Genomic DNA, 20,324 nt, shown 5'->3' on the forward strand with positions numbered 1-20,324 from the left:
ATATTATTATAAGCAGTAGTATCAAGTTGATCAAGCTAATATTGACAAGTTGGTCGGCTGTTGGAAGTTAAAAGCTGTAAAAATAAATGTATGCATGAATGCATGTCTATCTGTTTGTCTGTCTGTCTGTCTGTCCATAGACCCGTGTTTTTTGGAGGGTCTATGGTCTGCCTGTATGTATGTATGTATGTATGTTAGTTATTATGTGCGGATGTATGTCTGTCAACATTAAAAACTCCTAAATCGCAGCACCTACCATCTTAGTATTTGATGGACAGGTGCATCGAGGGGTGGAGATGTGAATTTGTTGAAATAAACATGTCAAAGTCAAAAATATGCAAATGAAGGGAAAAAAGGAAAAATCCTACAAATTGCTAAAACTTTGTAACCACTGGCCAGATTTGGTTGAAACTTGGTATGCAGGCTCTTTATGGTGACTTAAGTTACATTTCTTCAAATGTGGTGAAATTTTGAAAGTTGCATTTTTTGGCGATTTTCCCATTTTTTGTCAAAAAATCTTTTCTGAAAGCACTCATCCCATTGCCTTGAAAACTTGTATGTATGATCCTAGGGTTGACCTTTGTCAGATTTGTTCAAATTGTGGTGAAATTTTCATATTTGTATTTAGGGGCAATTTTTTCCCATTTTTTGTCAAAAATCATTTTCTCCCAAAGTATTGTTGGATTGCTGTAAAACATGATAGTCTTGATCCTAGGGTTGTTTTCTGTCAGAACGTGTAAAAGTCATTATGAGATGGAGCATTTCATATTGCTGGGGTATAAGATTAATTTGGACTTGCAATGGAATTTTCTCAGTCAACCTGTAAGAATGGAATGTCATGTGTGTACTAGTAGTTAGTATCACTGCAAAATGGGAGGACAGTGTCATTGACACTATTTTTTTTGATTTTCAGTCATTTTATAAATTTTGCACTGCACAAGATGATTCAACAAATTGCAATGTTTGAATTTGTAAACTCAAACAATAAAATCCTTTGGTCACAGATTAAATTATTTTTTGAAAAGAAATTTACTCTTAACACTTTTAGCATATATTCTTTACACGGTCATGTATTTCAAGGAAAATATGCCTATTAAAAACAGTATTTCTTCACTTTCAATTTCTTTTGAATACTATGACAATTATCAGCCATGAGGTTTTACAAACACAAGACCAGATAAGCGTTTTTCATCATTTCCACAGGACTCTTTGGAATATCCCTTAAAAACAGTTAAAAGTGACTTAAAATGATCACTTGGTATACATTTAATTTACAGATGCCAGGTTGTGTATTTCACATGCACTCAGGTCAGTAGGGAAGTGCGTCATTACTATTTTGGACTGTTAATTCTTATTTCTGAATTATTTAACCTTTTTTCAACACTGAACTATCTTTAGGCAGTTTATACTGTAGCTTAGAGTTTTTTTGATTGATGTATTTAATCATCTTTTGGGTTCTTTGGGTCCATATCTCACCTCATACCCCTACATCATCAACTATTTACCAAAACTCCATGCCAACAACCATTACCTGACCTGGCCACACATTAGAGAAGGTACAGCGTCATTGACGGTATTTTACTAAATGTAGTCACAAAATATGATATTGTTTGAAATCTGTCACAGCAATGACTTAATAAATCAAGTGCGTGTACATCTATGTAAATCTGATCATCTGATGATGTTAGATAACCAAGCAATACTGTGTATTTACTTTCAGCAGTGTGTTTTCACAGTACTGTATTGACACTGTTCATGTTCAAATTACTGCAAGGGAAAAGAAATTGTGAAGTTAAATTTGCTGTCTTTTGTAATCAAATGATCAGAAACACGTCCTATTCTGCCTTTACATGTATGGATGTGTCATGCACTACACTTTGATTATACATACACATGTACAAAGACTGTTCTCAGTGCATGCGTGTCTACTTTCAATTCAAGTACAGTGGATTTATCTGATCTACAACAACAATAATTTGTAACTTTTGATAATTTTCATTTCAAAAAAGAAAACGGTTTGCTCCTACTCGTCAGCAAATGTTGAAACATAATATTTTAGCCTTGCTAACACTGTGCATTGTATGAATATAAAATGTGCAATGTTATTGTTGACAAATGAATACTTGTCAGAACTGAAATTCTGTATGCGCCTCAAAAGTGAAAGACTTAAACTTTTGCTCAAACTTTCTTTTCAACCATTCTCTTTCAAAATCAAGAATAAATATCGGGAATCCCCATGCAAATTTTGGTACTACAGCAACAAATTACCCAAGATTTATCGATATTTGAAATTCAAAATGGCTGCCATCCCTGTGTTAACCCTATGGAGAAAAATATAATTGTCAGCTTTGGAAAAACTAAGATGGTGAAAAGTTTTTTAAAACCAGGAGCTTTTAAAATGAATCCCCACAAGTGGTAGATCAGAAAAGAATTATTAAAATTTACAAGTCGAAATATTTGATCCCGAGGCGCGTTCTACCTTGAACGTAGAATTGTGCCTTAGGGACAGATATTCACTCTCTCTAACTTTCACAATATCTGTTGGCCTTCCACATGTGATCACCGGCTTAATTATGTGAACAATAATTTTTCCCCACAGACTTGACATGCAGGAAGGTAGCAGCCATTTTGAATTTCGATTGGCTCTTAGTATTAGGTCATATGTTTCTCTAGTACAATATTTTGCTATAAAATGTGAACCTGATATTTATTCTTGATTTTGAAAGGAAACTAGTTAAAGTTTCCCTATAGAAGACTGCAATAAAACTGAAGTCTTTCAATAGGTGTGAACTACTGTACATGTACAGTGAACATGTATCTTAAAAACAAAACTAGACATTTCACCCTTACAGGCTGCAGCGGCAAGCTCAGCAAGAGAAATCTAATCGTAATTTTCAGAGTTCAACAGGAATATTGCAATTAATAAAGAAGACATATGACATCAAATGAATATACCACTAAAGTTAGAACCTTACAACTTTAAACAGTCCAAATTATAATGTTATTCCCTGCAATTAAATAATTTATGTGACGTAGATATTAGTAAAAAGGCTCTTTAATTATTTAAATAAATACAGTAATCAGAGACAGTAAAAGCTTCAACCATTGATTTCTGGGAAAAAATTTATTGCAATTTACTTTCTATTTTTAGCAACTGCAGTTCAGATAATAAACATCACAAAATTTAACATATTTTTATACATGTATATTTTTAAAAAAATTTTGTTGATTTGTTAAATTTTCTGTTAATTTTTATTCCAAATTTTCTGAATTTTCTTCTGATTTTAATAATGAAATTAAAATTCTTAATGTACGCAAATGTTTGTGTAGTTTGAATTCAGCTGATAATTTAGATACCAAAGCAATTGAGTAGTGTTTTATGTGTACCAGTGGCAATAAATATCACACTAAAATTTTTTTCCTTGAACTGCTGGTGCTGTCAATTAACCCTTTCACCCCCAGTTCCCTGTGTACAGGTCCAATTTTACCATAGAAAACAATGGATTTGGGACAAACCATGGTGGTGAAAGGTTTAAATTCACAAATTATTCTGTTTTTAAAGTATTTCTGTATTTTCTGTCTTGTTTACAGGGGATTGCTCGTCAAGTTGCACTGCAGGACAATATTATGACTCTGGTTCAGACTCCTGTGTGGGCTGTCCTGCTGGATATTAGTGAGTACATCATTTTGTCTATCTTTTTTACATCTCCCATCGCTATAATTTAGTTTGGTCCCTCTATCATCAGTAGGATCCACTCGGAAGGGTATATTGGCAAAAGAATAGTATATTTTCTTTCTAACTGTCGCCACCACAAAGTTAGGATTTGAAAATTCCCGAGAACACCGTTAATTGCTGAAATAGGTTGGTGTGTATGTGCAGTGTCTCAGAACCTTTTAGCCAATTATGGGCTGAAACTCATGGTTCACATCAAATTATTTCCACACAGCCAAAATCAGCTTCACACAAAACAACCCTGGTTTTCAACTAAACAGGTGTTTTGAAAATGTACATTAATGTATAATGTACACTCTGTCAAAGTATTTTGTGATGCTAAACGGTATTAATGCACAGTACATTATCACTTTGCGAAGTGTGTCAAACATTCATGATTATACAGTGAAACCTGTCTAAACCGAACCCTGTCTAAACTGGAAACCTGTCTGAACTTTGAACCCTTTTCCCAGTGCCATTCCAATAGATCTCTATGGTAAAAGGACCTCTATAAACCAAACACCTCTCCAAACCGAACAATTTTCTCAGTCCCTTTAAGGTTCGGTTTAAACAGGTTTTACTGTACTGCGCTGAGCACCTGTCCTACGTCCTATATGTATCTTTAGATTTCTGAACTTGGCAGCTGTCCCATCTTGCTTGCTGGGTATAGCGTTGATAAGGGGAAGTATTGTAGAACTGTTTCACAAGTATTTTTGAGATCAAGATATTGATTAAAACCAAGTTGAAAGTCTTGAAAGCCTATGACATCCCTGTTTGTGTGAATAAGAACACTGGTGTGAAATGTAAAGACAGTCTAGACTTGGCTCCATATTTACACGGTTTAAAAGTTTGATTTTTTGTGCTGTCAAGTGTTTACACATAACTTTAAGGTAGCTCTGCATATTGTCACTGTGTAGACGGTTCAGACTTTCACGTCAAATCTGAAGTGTTCTTTCAATACTCAGTTCCTGAAAAGATTGCCTCATGTCCTGTGCATATATCCCTTATGACATTTTTATGAGAATGTTTGTACAAGCACAAAATAATTCATTTCTAGGCACAGTTTCCTTATACCAAGTAATTAAGTAAATGTTTTGTTGTAAGTATAAGATATTTTCAATTGTTGTGGTTAGACCAAGTAAAAAAAAGTATTTCTCTACATGTACATGTAGTCCTGCACGTTTTCCTGTATTTTCTCTTTTTATCCAGATAACTTCCGTGTGACATACAGTACTACAATTATTGCTCATTTCACAGACAAAAAATCAACTTCACTTCTTTATTTATTTATTGACACTTAATTTAGAACATGTCTTGGGGACAGATAGTCGGACACTCAAATTTCTACAATTCTTTTCTGATCTACCATTTGTGGGAGCACATTTTAACACCTTAGTTTTCGAAAATCCAAAATTTAATATTTCCCCTATAGAGTTAACACAGGTACATGTATGGCGGCCATTTTGAATTTCAAATTTGGCAAAATGTTGAGTAATTTGTTTCTCTAGTTCCAAACTTTGCACTGTGACCCATCGATTTTTATTGTTGATTTGGTAAGAAAATGGTTGAAAGTTTCATTCAGGAAAGTTTGAGCAAAAGTTTAATTCTTTCACTTTCTAGGCGCATACTACCTTAAGTGTTTAAAAGATATGGAAGGATGGCAGATCCAGGCATTTAGTTTATTTCTCTAATTGATTACTTGTACTAATTACTGAGTTTATTAATTGATGTTATTTGAACCAATTACAGTACTGTATTGTAATTCACACACAGGGATTACCCTGGCTCAAGAACGGCATGAGATAAAATCGCACATAAAAAAAACAGTGGGAGAATTTCAAAGTCTGTGGGAACCGGACCTAACTTTCCCTGATTTTCTGCATATTGGTTAATTTGCATAACAATACACTCAGTGAGAGTTTTTGGATGACCTCAGTTTTCAGACATTAACATGACATTCTGTTCGTTATACTCACTTCGCTCAGTTTTGATAGCGTTTTACAAGTCATGCTACAGCATATTAAGTCAGGTGACGCTGCCGTCCCGTTTTGGTTTTTTTTTTGTAGAAGCTATTTCGGGCGCTACAAACTTGGTGAAGTTAGCCACACCGTACGATACGAGGTGTCGAACGGAACACACAGGGACAGCCCGTGTCCAATATCTAAGCGCTATACACGTTGAAATATAGTTGCGTCGTCCATGGATTAAACGTAACTAATTATCACGAAATATTTCCATATAGTTTTCTAAACTCATCGAAATTGAAAATCGGGGTTCGAAGTTTCAAAATATCAATATTTAGCCCCTTATCACATTCAAAATACGACGTCCGATTACTGCGATAGCAGTCCGATTACATGCACTCAACATGGGGGCAAAAATTTGGCAACTTTGACCCCCTAAATGCCACTTCTGTCGGTGTTAACATTTTGAGGATAAACACAATAAAGTTTCGAAAGGTATGATAATAAGATTTCGTTGTGCTCGTCATTTATGAAACGGCTTTGGGCGAAATTCACTACCCTGTCCGAAAACTGTCACACTGAGTGTAGTTGTAATCGGAGGCGATCGAATCCATACTTTCTAGTGCGGGAGTAACGGAAGTACAGTAGTCCAGAATAGTGCATTTTCGTTTTTTTTCTTCTCTTCTTCGCACTGGACACACTGTACTGGACACGAATGTTCCTTCGAAAGCGCCATTTTGAGCGACGACAACACACTGTACATCAGCAATGAACACTTGCTGTATCGACTCCAATGATTTGTCAATGAACGCAAAACTTCCTGTTGGCAACCAATCACAGACGCTGTTGAAACGGGTAACTCTGCAACAGCCTTTTTCTAGCGTAATTATAGCGCTCTCTACGGCGACACAATGAGTGGTTCTGTACTGAAAACCTGCCAAATATTACCGATGAATTTAGATCGCGTAAAGGTATCACGTACGCGCCATTTGAATTATCAGCGCGACTTTTTTGCCCAATTGGTTTTTCTGAATGCGATTTTTCTGATTTTTGAGCGTAAATATCGCGTTATGCGCCCCCAAAGTGATCCCTGCACACAGGTTATACTTTAGGCTTTATTTTGCTAGGGAAAACCACGGTGAACATTCTGTTGAACAAATTAAAGTTTGAATTGAAAGAAACGAAATGATGCAATGAATTATGGCTTTTTTAGCGATAAGGTCATCTGCGATCGCAGCTATGTTACTAAATATAGCTGCACGTACATGACATCGCACACTGCTGCTTTGAAATGCAAACAAAATCTTGTCAGTGTTGCATATTCTGAGTGGTCGTTAATATGTTGTCGTTTAGTGTTCATGGCAACATCACCTACAGGTCGCCTTGTAAGTTGCATTTTCATCTTTCTTGAATGCATTATTTCCAAAAATATGATGTAAATTTTGTGGACAAATATTTGTTTTTGCATTTTAATGAAGTAATGACGATATTTGCAAACAGCCCTATAGAGTGCATATTTGTGCATCATGCTCTGTGCCAGTAATATCAAAAAATACATCATAGGAGGTCAGGACTCTGTCAATTTTTCTCCCCAAAATAATATTTGAACTTTTGCTATGGTTTCTGTTTGACAAGGTGGCTGTGAGAGGGGCTCTCACATTGTATTCTCTAAGGCTGAGCACTTCAGACAATAAAGCCTGCAAACAGATTTGCCTGTACATGTGTGTGTGGTTGGCCCTTTCTCTGCTCACTTCACTCTCAGAGCCCACTGTATTTCACACAGTAAGCAGTGTTTAGCATAGCTTACTAAAGAAGTGTTTGCTTTGTGGAAGATATATTGCAGGAACCAGTAATCTTATTTGGTTACTGGGATCAAACTATCATACCACACTGGTCGTCTCTTGGCAATTGAAAAATCTAGGCTGCATGATAATAGATCTGCTGATCCCACGATTACAACATGTTGTACCTTTTGAGTCAATTTTATTGCTATTATCAGATTTCAAACTGTATAAGGTATGAGAATTAAACTCTATGGTAGTTGAGGTGCCCAAACCTGCCCTGTTTTATACTTTATACTCGTTCATCTCCAAGTCTTTTTTCACAATTTCAAATACAAAGCCAAAATTTTATGAAATCTTTCTGTATTTTTAAATCAAAGCCAGTTAAAGTTCCAACCAGTCTGCCGTTTTTTAAAACATGGAATTTCAAATCCTAATAAGTGGCCATTGTGTCTGTACTGACTTTTTTTTCGTCATTGTTTTGATATCGTAAATATGATGTTGTTAATAATTTATCACAACACAATGCATGTACCTCAAACAACATGAACATTGAAAAAGTAAAATTCAAAACCGAATTTCGTCATGTGCCTTACAGTAGAAGTGAAACTCTTCTACCGTCTGTGGTTTCATTAATCAACCCTGTTCACCCCTAATTCCCAGAAAATTGTCATGACCACCATCAACCACAATGGGTTTGGGGCAAAACCATTGTGGTGAAGGGTGAGGTCCATGCATTGAAGTTTAAACCAACCAAGACCACTCGGTTTTTTAGTATTTTATGTGTTTAACACTTGTAAGTCTGTACAGGCACTTCAAAAATTCCAAATTCCAAATTCCTATGATCACTCTATTTGATCATCATATCTGTACAAAGGGCTTTTGGTTTCTCTTTGATAACAATGGCTTCCCACAAGGGTCTCATCCGTATCTCTGTACCATGTTTGATCAACGACAGATTCCAGTTTGTTAACATCCAACAGGTGCCAAAGCTGTTGAGACAGATTATTTAGGTGGTATTGTGTTTGACCTTTGACCTCTATCTTGATCTTGGTAATCTAATAATATTTCTGACAGAATTTCTAAACTTTGTAGAAGCAACCGTAATCATGTAAGCTTGAGCATGTACAAGTGGAAATGTCAGGAGTATGTTCTGATGTCATCGTGAAGTCAGATGTTTAGCGCTAAATTTCCAGATGTGAGTTTTTTCTGAGAACACACAATGCTGATGGTAGTTTTCAGTGTGGGAATAATAATATTATTTAATCAGAAAGGTTCAAGAACGATATATTTGTAGCAAGGTACATGTACATGTAAAGTACCGACTTTGAAGACGTAAAGGTTAAAGAGAGCTGAAACCTTCAAATTTTTTCTGATCTGTCAAACTCAATTAATACTGAAATGATTTTAAAGCAACCGTTACTGCACACATAGTTACAATGTATGAAGGCAAGTTTCATATGTTTATGACACATTTTTCCGCTTTCAATAATAATTATCAATTATCATCAGTATTTCACAGTACCAGGATTATGTCTGGATTCTGTCCCGTCGTTGCAAATGCCAAATCTCAACTTTTACTTGGAAATTATTTTCTCTGGAAAGGAATTAAAAGCTTTTTATGACTTTCAGGAAATGAACTCTCTGGCGACTCATGGCTTCCCCTGTTGCCACGGCAACAAGTCATATCCTGGTAAACAGTGCTGCTGCAGGCTTTTGTGTGGCCTGACCTTTTGGAGCATTTTAGGCGACCTTTCGTGGTGTAAATAGCCCTACTTTAAACCAGCAAAGAGTAGCTTTAATGTGCATTTAGTGCCATTGGAAAGTCATGTTACTTGAGGATTAACTGAACCGCAGGGCAGACTTTGCTATGTTTATACTCAGTTTCTTCATCAAATAGCCAAATGCTAGCTACAGTGCACTTCCTACAATTCATTACTGCAATGAAAAGTGGTTGTAGCCTGTTAAATTGAATACTTTATTTTATTGCTTGCTGTTGTGAGTGTGGAATGATATGAAATACTGAGGAGACAAATTTTGCAGTTTGCCCTGCAACTAAAAGTAAAAAAAATCTATTTTTTTTGACATTTTTCCCTATTTTAAAGGGTACATAATAATGCAGAATGTTTTCATTATGTTGTAAATATCGAAATATTGGAGTTTTATCAAAAACTTTATTTGCAGTAAATTGAAACATATTTTCTTGTCAAAAGAAAATTTATTTTAAACTTGACATTTGTTTCATCCAGTCAGATTCATTTTTGTGTCCAGTAATTAAAATAATCAGGTTATTTCGAAATCCTTCTTGCCATTCAATTATCCAGAATTTTTAATGAAATCTCAGTGCCCTGAATAAAATCATCGATCGTGATTTATAGCTTGATGAATGTCGCATTCATTAAGCCGTAATGTCTGTACATGTACACTGTACAGTGGTGCAGTAGAGCAGAAATTTTAGCTCCCTTTTGATGCAGGTAGTGTAATATTGAAATTTTTGTGGAATGTCTTCACCTTTGACTTTTAAATATCAGGATTTTGTGTAGTGCTTTCATTTTCTTTTTTGGGCTGATGGATCTATTAATTTGTAAATTGGGGTGTTGTGGATCTATTCATTTGAAAATGGGGGTGGAAGGGGGACTCAAAGGATAATGTGCATAACTTTGTTGTGAAAAATGTATCATTTTGTCTAGTTACTAACATTTGAATAGGTTAAAAAAACAGGGTTTTGACCTACTCCCCAAAATCGTGGAGAGGCCTGGCGTATGTACTCAGAAGGTCTTTTCTCATAATCTGGTCAATAGTTGGTACAACAGGTGAAAGCACAAATGATTTTTTACAGTCGAATGATGCAAGCTGATCGCAAATGGAGATTGATTGACTCATTAGACTGTGGAAGCTCATGCAAAATTCATTCAATTGCCTTTTTTGAAAAAAGAACTCTTTGTACAAGGAAAAGGCGTAATTTCGCCGGCTCAAATTTCGTTGGCAAACATGATACACTGTAGTTCTAAGAGAGCAAAATGGGCTTCGTCAGCAGAACGTGCTCTCAGCGTCCGCCAACAGTCAAACGCCGCTTCTGGCAGATCGATAGAGATTGGAGAACGGGGGCAAATATTGGAACAAGGAAGCGATCACGGCAAGACTTGAAAAGAACAGAACGGCGAATGGGGTCGAATGTAATTAGATTTGAGTTAGCCCTGTTTGATCGATGTGTTTGCCGTGAATTTAGCATGGAAAGCCCGAAGTGATTGTGCAAATACCCACTTTCTCAATGCCGGGGGCTGACACATCAAGATTCCTGATGTTTGTCTACACTGAAGGAAAGTAGTGTCGGGGAGAAAATCAAGACATTCATAAACTTAAGACTCGCTACACTGACATGAAAGCTTTATTCCTACAGGAAATTAAAATTAGAATTGAGGTGTATGATAATTAAGTCTCGGATTCCCACTCTAAAACTTTTACAATTCTTTCTGATCCACCACTCTTTAGGGTTCACTTTAAAGCTCTTGGTGAAAGAAAAATTTTCACTAATGCTAGTTTTTTTGAAAATTGAACATTTTATTTTTCTCCAAAGAGTTGTCACAGGCATGGCGGCCATTTTGAATTTTGAAATGTCGGTAAATGTTTAGTTATTTGTTTCTCTAGTACCCAAATTTGCTGAGTGACCTCTGATTTTAATTCTTGATTTTTAAAGAGAATGGTTGAAAGATTTCCTGAGGAAGGTTTGAGCAAAAGTTTAAGTCTTTCACTTTTGAGGCGCAACACCACCGTACTGCCTTGCGTCAAGTTAGAAATTGTTTGCCACAACGATTTCTGTATTTAAGGTAGTATGCCCTTCAAAATTGAAACACTTAACACTTTGCTTGAACGTTTTCCTTTGTTAAGTTGATTGATAGGTAAATGAAAAAAAAAATACAAATAAATAAATAAAATAAATAAGTATTACTTACTTGTATATACATGTAAATTTGTTAGGATCTGCAATTTACAAAGCTATCTTGGGCGTTACTGAATTTTAGTATGAGAAACTCGGATGTAAATTAATGGTGATGTCAGTTATTGGTGTAATTCAGTTTGGAGAATTAGTCATGTAGAAATTTTTATTGGAATTACAAGTCATTGATGGTGCTCTTACCATGGAATAACACCCCCCACCCCATGGCAATAGAATTAGCAACACATCATTGAAAAAGTTTAACCCTTTGAGCGCCAAAGTAAATTTTTTTCACCTGTATCAAAATATACACTAGTCAATTTTTTTGAATTTTTGCTAACATTTTGATAAAAATCTGAAGCCAATAAATGTGATGCTCATTTGGTCCAAAATTGTCAAAAAATTACAGAAAAATTCACAAATATGAAATAAGGTGAAATGTTGCAACGATAATTTTGGTGGGGGAAATTGAGGCACTCAAAAGGGTTAAATTTATGAATGAATAAATAAATAGTAATATTAACAAAATTAATAATAATACTGACAGATAAATAAATAAATAAGTAAAAATGAATAAATAGAAAAGTTAAAATACATGTAATTAAAAAAGAGACAAAAAATAAGACATACATTTGCAGCTTTGAGGTGAAAAGTTTGTGACTTTCTGAAAAAGGATTACACATTTTAAAAGGAGAAATTTAAGGAACAGAGTTAATGACAAAGCATCTCCTATTGTTAGAAATATTAGCTGTGTCTGTGAGAGAGTACACTACAAAACCAAAAGGGGCACTACTCTTTATTGCACTGTGGCCAACCCATTGAATGTTATCACGGGCTATTACGCTGTTGTTGTTTGTGTAGGTAACCAGTAGCAATAGCACAATGCCGGCTGTTTTCAAGTTCCAAATCACTGACTGGCCACAAAAGGTTTACCTCGTTAATGGAACACACACACATGTGTATATAAAGAACTGTTCCTACTGTCAACAAGAATGGATCTTTTCTTTCTTGTGGTCTTCTTTAGAAAATTAGTCGGCGGAAAAGAATACAGGGTGTGTTGATTTTTGTTATTTGCGTTTTTTCTCAGTTCATCGGTGAGAATGCTGCTTTTGCGTTTTTTGAATTTTCATTGCAGCAGTTCCACCCAGCATCATAAAGATGTGTTCTTCTTCCTTGAGCCAGTAGTTCAAAAAAAAGTCCTGAAAAAAGCCATCAATTTTTTTGCAACCATGATGTCAGTTCACCGGAAAAGCTCGCCAGTTTAATACACGTTGAACTATGTGCTGCTTGCTTTAAGGTTTCAACCTGCTCACCCCTAATTCTGTGTAGACAGGTCCACACCCTTCATTGATTGCTCAATAGGATTTGGCAAAACCATAGTAGTGAAAGGGTGGTTCTGTTAAAAGTGAACATGTACAGTATAACAAGTCTACACGAAAGCTGTGATCGCGACAAGTTAACTTTGATAATTCTGTGAAATTCTCTGCCAGATAAAATCACAACTTACAGCACCCAGTCACCTGCTGTAGCTAAGACATCTAAAGAATTGTGATAAGATTTGTTTTGTAGGCCATCAAATAAATGTGTGAAAATAATGTTTAGGAAAGAAACTCCGTTGGTGTAAGGCTTTTGTGATTTGGACCAGCGACAATCCTCACAACACCGTCGTGTCAACAATTCTACACAAAAGCTGTCTGAAATTACTTTACTTTCTTTGTGTTCCTCTATTCACAGGTGGCTCTCCAAAACGAAAGTAGGGAATTGTGTTCGCATTATTTTTTTTAGTGTCTAAGTAAAACGCCTCATAGATAAGAAAATCTGTCAGTGTTACAGCTGTTATTACAAGAATATGGAGAGTTTATTTTCTGTCAAGCAGAAAAAAAACCCACAGGTGCATTCAGGTTTTGTTAAGTCGTACATGTACCGGTATGTTTGGGAATTCTATGTGATAGGATTCATTGTATCTCACAGTGCCGATACTGTATACACAAATTGCAAAGAATCTTCAGGAACAGCCAATTGGTGAAATTTAGTGAAATGACTTTGAAATTGGCTATCATATCCCTCTTTTTCCTGTTTTAAACTGACTGTGAACTTTGTTATTTGTGTTAAAAATGGGTTGTTTGTTAATAAATGCTGCAAAATTTATTAAAATGCTTGATTTCATCCTCATAGCTGTCTTTCTTTTGAAGGAACCTGGGTAGATTTAGGTAGAATGTGCCTGGGAGACAGATATTTGTAATGTCAAGTTTTTCAGATAGTTTTCTGATCTACTTTTTCTATGGATTCATTTTGAAGCTTACAGAGTATATAAATTGTGTGAAAATCAGAATTTTAATTCTCTGGCATGGAGTTACATGTACCACAGGGAGAGAACTTGAGAAGCCATTTTGAATTTCAAATATCAGTAAATTCAAGGTGAATTTTGTTTTTCTATTGCCAGAAGTTGCACAGTGACTGTTGATTTTAAAATTCTTGATTTTGAAAGAGAAAGTTCACCTGATTGAATGAAATTTTATTTCTTTCACTTTCAAGGTGCATACTACCTCAATGAGAATTGACGGTATGATGGACATACATGTACTTGATAGGTTGACCAGAGAATGAACTAATGTCGGCAGTAGACTGAATCATACAAATAATTCTCCTGAGAATCGCTGCAGAACTGGGGGCAGTCAGTGCAGTGTCGATAGCGATTTTTGTCGAATGTAGCATAATGTGCAAGCTGCAGAGAGAAATTTTAACAGTAGATTTGATTTTAAAAAATATCATCAAATCAACGGACACTTATTTGAAATTGTTTAGGTTAGCTGGCTAACACGTACCACAAACTCTTATTATCTGCTACAGAATAAACATAATATTGGACAGTGCTTATTTATAAATTTTTGGGGGGGGGGGGCTGGGGGGATGGTGGGTGTGTCAATGCCACATTTATGGAAATGGTGCCGCTTGAACAGGTTGTATCTGTGCAGCTAAGGGAGATCTGTCCAACAACGCAAAACATTTCAAATTACCCTTTGTCAATAAACGCCAAAGCAGTTTGGAGAAAAAAACCACATTTAGATTATTGTCTGCGTCATGGATGAGAGGTAAGCGTTTGACATTCTCTAAAACGTCTTTTTGAAGTCCGTTTATTGTTGCGATTTGAGTGTCTCTTTCCACGTTGCCAAGGTCTCCGCGGGATGGAAAGGAAACTATGTGGTGGGTTTAAATTCAGGGGCTCTGCCAAGCTTGTTGAATGTTATTTATTTGCTCTTATGGACTTGGTGAGTGTCATTGAACTGGCAAATTTAGATGCCTCAGTGTGCTCGCATTCCTGTGTGACCAGGTGTGTGCCAGTAAAACCCTCTGGAGATGTTTGAAAGTGTTTGTTTTCTCACAGTCCACCACAATACACCAGAGATAGAGTTAGCAAAAATTGTGAATGTACATGTAGTACACTAAAGAAATAAAATGTATACAGTCACCGTATTTCAGATTGCTATCTGTAAACTTCAAATGACAAAATACCGGAATATGGGTATGTAGACACTGAGTCTAATTAATATTAATGAGGAAGAGTTTTTTGAGTATCATTTCAACTGTCTGGCATATGATTTTTAAAAAATTAAAAATATTAAAAATTAAAAAAAATTCCCATGAGTTTGTGTTGCGGCTGACAACCACAAGTCCCTTTGCCACGCAGTGGTACAACCCCACCCTGTTGTTTTCAATGCTGTGTTGTTGGACCACAAGACTAGGAAGCAGGGGTGGAGGGGGTATAGTGGAGGTGAACCTTGCTGGAGGAAGCCAGAGACTTTGCAAATTGTGGTGGAATAACATTTTACAAGAATGTTACTCAATGTACATGTGTACATGTTTGGTATTTTTCAAGTTGTTGTACTAGTAACAGTACATGGTACATGTGCATATTCATGCATACCAAGTTTTTATAAGCACTGCTGTGAGATAAATCAGTCAGGTCCATGAACTCATGGTTTCTACAACATATTCTTGGTTGCCTACCTAGTAAATCGCTGTGCAAATGTATTGTCTCATGATTTATACCCGGATTTCCTGGAGTCTGAAATGCCATAAAACTCTAAGCCAATGAATTACATCATTTTCTTACAACACAGACTATTCAAAAGTTGAACCTCCTCAGATTTTATCATCTGAAAACTACTGCTGAACTATGACCTTTGACATGACCTGATATGCTGGCGTCAAGGTTGTTATTAATCTTTTTCCACTTCACAAAAGATATGATGGATTGCAAGCTGCCAGGTTTTGATACATATCGCTGTACACCTGTATTTACTGTTCGTCTGACATCCTTGCTAATTGATCATACCCTTAATGCGTAGTATAGCAAATTTAAGTTTCCTTGCTGTGTTTGCGATTTCGACAAAGCTGAGACAGTTTTACATTGTTGTTAAGTAGAGTAGAGGCTTGGTGTTTCAAGTTTCATTTCGCTGCAGTGTTTCTACACAAATACCGGTATACACAGTACCAGTGTGCCCAACAACCAAAGAGATTTCACTGTTTTCAGGAAACTTTTGAGTCAATTGAAAAATTTGTGAAGTTTTCTGGAGTCACAATGTATAATGTCCTATTCAACTGAGAATTTTCTTGCATCACAGAGAATATTCATGAGTCATGGCGCGCCAAATAGGCTAAGAGGCAGGGCTCGAAATTAACTATTTTCCCCGGTAGTCCACTTGGGCTACCATTTTCTGAAGTTGGTAGCCCAGTGACATTGACTGGTAGCCCATGCATTTCCCTAATAACCAGGCAAGAAAAGACCGATTTTTCAAGACTCTGCCAATGAAGTGAATTTTCTGTTCATTTGATTTGAATACTTGCCCACCTTTAATACCCAAAGGAAACCAGTAATACCGTATGAATTGGACAGCAGTGACACTCAAAAGTTTGGTTAGCTATTGACAACCCCTTTCATACTCAGAGTTGTACACAAATTTTGATAGTCGACATGACAACGACTTTCGCTCAGCCCAGTTTATAAGACAATTACACTGTAAAACAGCAGGGCTAAAAATCGAGCATGGACTTTCTGTGCAGGGGAGGAAAAAATAATGATGTAAATATAGTGAAAATGCATTTCCATTGGCCATCATTTCTTGTGCCTGTCAACCAAGTACATCAGTTCAGGTTAAAAAAAACTTTGTTGCAAAATTCCACTGTACTGTCCTCTTTGCAATTTGCATAACAAAGTCATAGTTGCTTTTTTGTGTCCGTCTAACTAACTGGATTCACTTCTTCCCTAAGTGACGGACTGAATTTCATGCCCCAGGCTTTGGTAGTCCGCGTGGGCTACCATTTCATGGATTTTGGTAGCCCCAGGGAAAAGTTGGTAGTCTGTGGATGCGGGACTACCGCTAATTTCGAGCCCTGAGAGGGCATACTGCACAGTACACGGTAATGCAAGCAGCTGTTTCACTACTATCAGTGTGTGGGTTGCCAATACCTGACACTCATGTTTCTCTGTGCCTGCCCTCCCTCTCTCCACAGAGGTTTGTCCCATCCTGTTGTTTCCTTATAGCAGATTAAGACATCTACACTGGGAAGTAGGGGTGTCAGGGTCACGTGTTTATGTATGCTGGGACATCCACAGTACAGTATTAACCCTTTAAGCACCAAAGTCAATTTTTGTCGCCTTTACAAAATATACCAAATCAAAAGTTTTTTTCAGATTTTGCCCAAATTTTGATAAGAAACAGTAGTCAATGAAGTATGATGTGCATTGGTTCAAAATTATCACAACAAATACAGAAACATTCATAAAAATTGGCTGCACTGAAATTTTGGTGGGAAAGATTAGAGCATTCAAAGGGTTAATATGATCGTTTATGCATGCATGACCAATATACATACATACAAAGCTAGTACATGTACTGTGTCTACAACAAGTACATATAGTGTACACAGGCATGGATTTACCATACATGCATTTTAAAAACATTGTTTGTATATAGTTGTTTACTTGGTACCATTTTGTACTCATAAACACGCACCTGTCTCGACCATACAATGTACATGAGTGTCGGATTTGTAGTGAATATAAATTGTACAGTGTACATGCCAGTGTACATGTATATTAATGTAAACAACCACTGTATGTACCCAGTACAGTAGTACACATGAATGTTGGTACACTGATATAAATGCAGAACTTTAAAAATTTCACAACTTACTGCTGAATCACGTGATTTCAAGTAGTAGAATGTGATATTTTATATAATACTACATGCAAGGCACATGTCTGGTATTCAAGGAGGTTTCGTCAGTAAACATCACGCAACATTTTAAAATGCTACAGGGGTCAGAACATCGGTTCCTTGACATTTTGCACCGAGAATGTGTACACTTGGACAGTTTGTGGTTCTAACTCACCTAGAGGTGTGATATAACTATAGTTGATAGCAAGTCTGTTTGGTGACAAAGTTCATATTGTCTGAAACTGTCAAGGGCTCTTCTGATGATGTATAGTGTCAGAAGGTGGGAAAATAACTGAAACATTAAACTGCATGTAGAAGAATTATAAAAAAATTTCAAACCTACATGTAACTTCCTGTACTATACAGTATTCTGGTGTACATGTATGTGTATGTGTATGTGGTATTTGTATGATTTTTGTATACATACATGTATATGTATATGTATGTGCGTGTTGATCTCCAACTCTGTGTTCAAAAACTGTACACATGCAGCATGTGACACTGTACAGTATATAAATACAAATACACAAGCTTTGATTGATCATACACACTTATATACATTGTTTACGTTTATTTGTTTACTTGGTACACTTATACGGTTGTGTTCCTGTAAACACGTACCTGTACGCCACCGTACATGTGTATCTAGGTAATAGTGAATAAACATACACAGTACATGTGTACCGGTATGTGGCAACGTACATAGAGATGTCAGTTAATTTGTAGTGTACATCAACGGTACAGTACACTGGTATGAAGTATGGTGCTGTAAAAACTGAAAATTTATTGCTTTGGCTTGTGATATTTACAATGGATCGTGACAAGGAGTTCATATTGATAAACATGGCACTGCATTTCAAAGATGCTATGATCTGACCATCGAGTCCTTGACAAAATATGCACTGAAACTATGTAAACATTAGCAGGTGTAGTCATAATAAAGTGCAGTGGCTAACATAGTTATTGCCAGTTTATGACAGGTGTAATCCAGTGACTGGGTCCATATACCAAGATGTCAGGAGCTGTTATAAGGGTGATCAGTGTCTAAAGATCATAAAAAACACTGATATACTTTAAAAGAGAAACAGAAACTAAAAAACTTGTCAAACTTTAATTAGGGTGCCCATGTTTGGAGGGACAGCAAAGCAAAGCATTTTACGTTCTGTTTGAGTGCGTCCCGTTGTTTCACCGGTAAGAGTTAAAAAATGTTTCTATTTTAATTTTTGTGTTTCAGTTGTGTCGGGGGAAACACAGCCATGGCCCCGTGTCCTGGAGGGACGTACAATGACCAACCATCACAGGAGAAGAGGATGACTGTCAGGTAGGAATGCTGTGATTGGCCAAGTGATAAATTTATGCAAATGATATGCAAAATACTGAACAAGATGATGAATCTACATGGTACAAGGCAGGCTATTTTTTTTGAATCCAATTATTACGATGTAAAAATAATATCTGTTAGTGTGACAAGTAAAAAACACCCAATCTTGAAAGAATTAATGTAAATTTATCATTACCAGTTGTTATAACATGGCCTCATAACTGTCAAGAAGATACCTGAATATGTAAACCCAGGAATGTATGTTTAATTTTGAGAAAATGTTCCTATGGCTTCTATGGAGACTGCATGCTGTTTGTTTAAAGAATTTAAAATATTCGCAAAGCTTTCAGCATTTATCTTGGTACATCAACAAATTTCTGAATTTTCATTTTCACACAGGACTGTTCAGTAGGGAGTTACAGCTCAGCAGGGTCAGAATCGTGTACTCTTTGTCCAGGCGGCTTTATGTGTCCCATAGCTGGCCTCTCCTCACCCACAGAGTGCGGTCAGGGATATTTTGCCAACAATGGCAGTGCGGCCTGCACTGCATGCCCGGCTGGCTACAAGTGCCCGTACAACGGCATGTTGGAGCCGGTAGTTTGTGAGGATGGTTACTATACGAATGCAGAGGGTGAGTTTTGTCTTTGTAATCATGTTGTACACTTTCCCAGCAACATGGCAGCCTAACAACTCAGTAAAAATTTGATAATTTACCATGATGTTGAAAAAAAAGAAAGAAAAACTGACCAGTAAGAAAAAGTTACACAGCCAGCAGCCGTAATTTTTTATTTTTCCACAAATTTTATTTTGCAAGTCAATATTGAAATTGACTTTCAAAGGTGTTGAAATACAATAAGTTAAAACTTTATTTCCCCGTCTATTTTGCAGCTCAAATATCATGTACGGAGTGCCCGGCTGGCAGCGAGTGTCCCAACGGCGCCAGTGAAACGACCTGTCCTGCAGGATACTACAGCGCTGCTGGCGTTATGGGCTGTAGTAGATGTGCTGCTGGTACTTATAGGTAATTTCATTTTACGTTTATTCCATGTTTCGAGTAAATAAAGTAACTTATTGATTGAAAAATCAGGTGAAAGAGTGATTTTTATCCTGCTACCAGTGTCCTTACAGTGAAATAAGTGTCCTAGCCAATGAGAAAAGCCTGAAATGTCACGGAAACTATGTTTTTTCCATCCCTAACATTGAATTTCTTTAAGGAGATGAGAGTAGCTGCTAGCTTTTATTTTCTATTGAAAGTTTCAAAAGTTTCATTTAGTGTGTAAAATATTGTCTAGCAGATAAAAATGATTGTATTTAGGAGAAAAATTTGTGAAACGTTGATTTTGGTAATTTTTAATCATCATGATGTTTGTGTATGAAGTGCGCAATAT

At 36.3% G+C, this 20,324-nt stretch overlaps 1 protein-coding gene across 1 annotated transcript in view; it reads left to right on the top strand.

Moving 5' to 3' along the window:
* The first annotated feature begins 3,589 nt into the window (after nt 1–3,589).
* Nucleotides 3,590–20,324, top strand: part of LOC139130293 (multiple epidermal growth factor-like domains protein 6) — a 30,116-nt gene continuing 13,381 nt past the window's right edge. The window contains exons 1-4 of the mRNA XM_070696046.1: nt 3,590–3,673; nt 18,850–18,936; nt 19,336–19,567; nt 19,825–19,957. Coding sequence (XP_070552147.1) covers nt 19,402–19,567; nt 19,825–19,957 — 299 coding nt within the window. The 5' untranslated portion in view covers nt 3,590–3,673; nt 18,850–18,936; nt 19,336–19,401. The remainder of the gene's footprint in view (nt 3,674–18,849; nt 18,937–19,335; nt 19,568–19,824; nt 19,958–20,324) is intronic.

This window comes from Ptychodera flava, chromosome 3 (assembly GCF_041260155.1).
Source record: "Ptychodera flava strain L36383 chromosome 3, AS_Pfla_20210202, whole genome shotgun sequence".
In the NCBI taxonomy this organism is placed as follows: domain Eukaryota; kingdom Metazoa; phylum Hemichordata; class Enteropneusta; family Ptychoderidae; genus Ptychodera; species Ptychodera flava.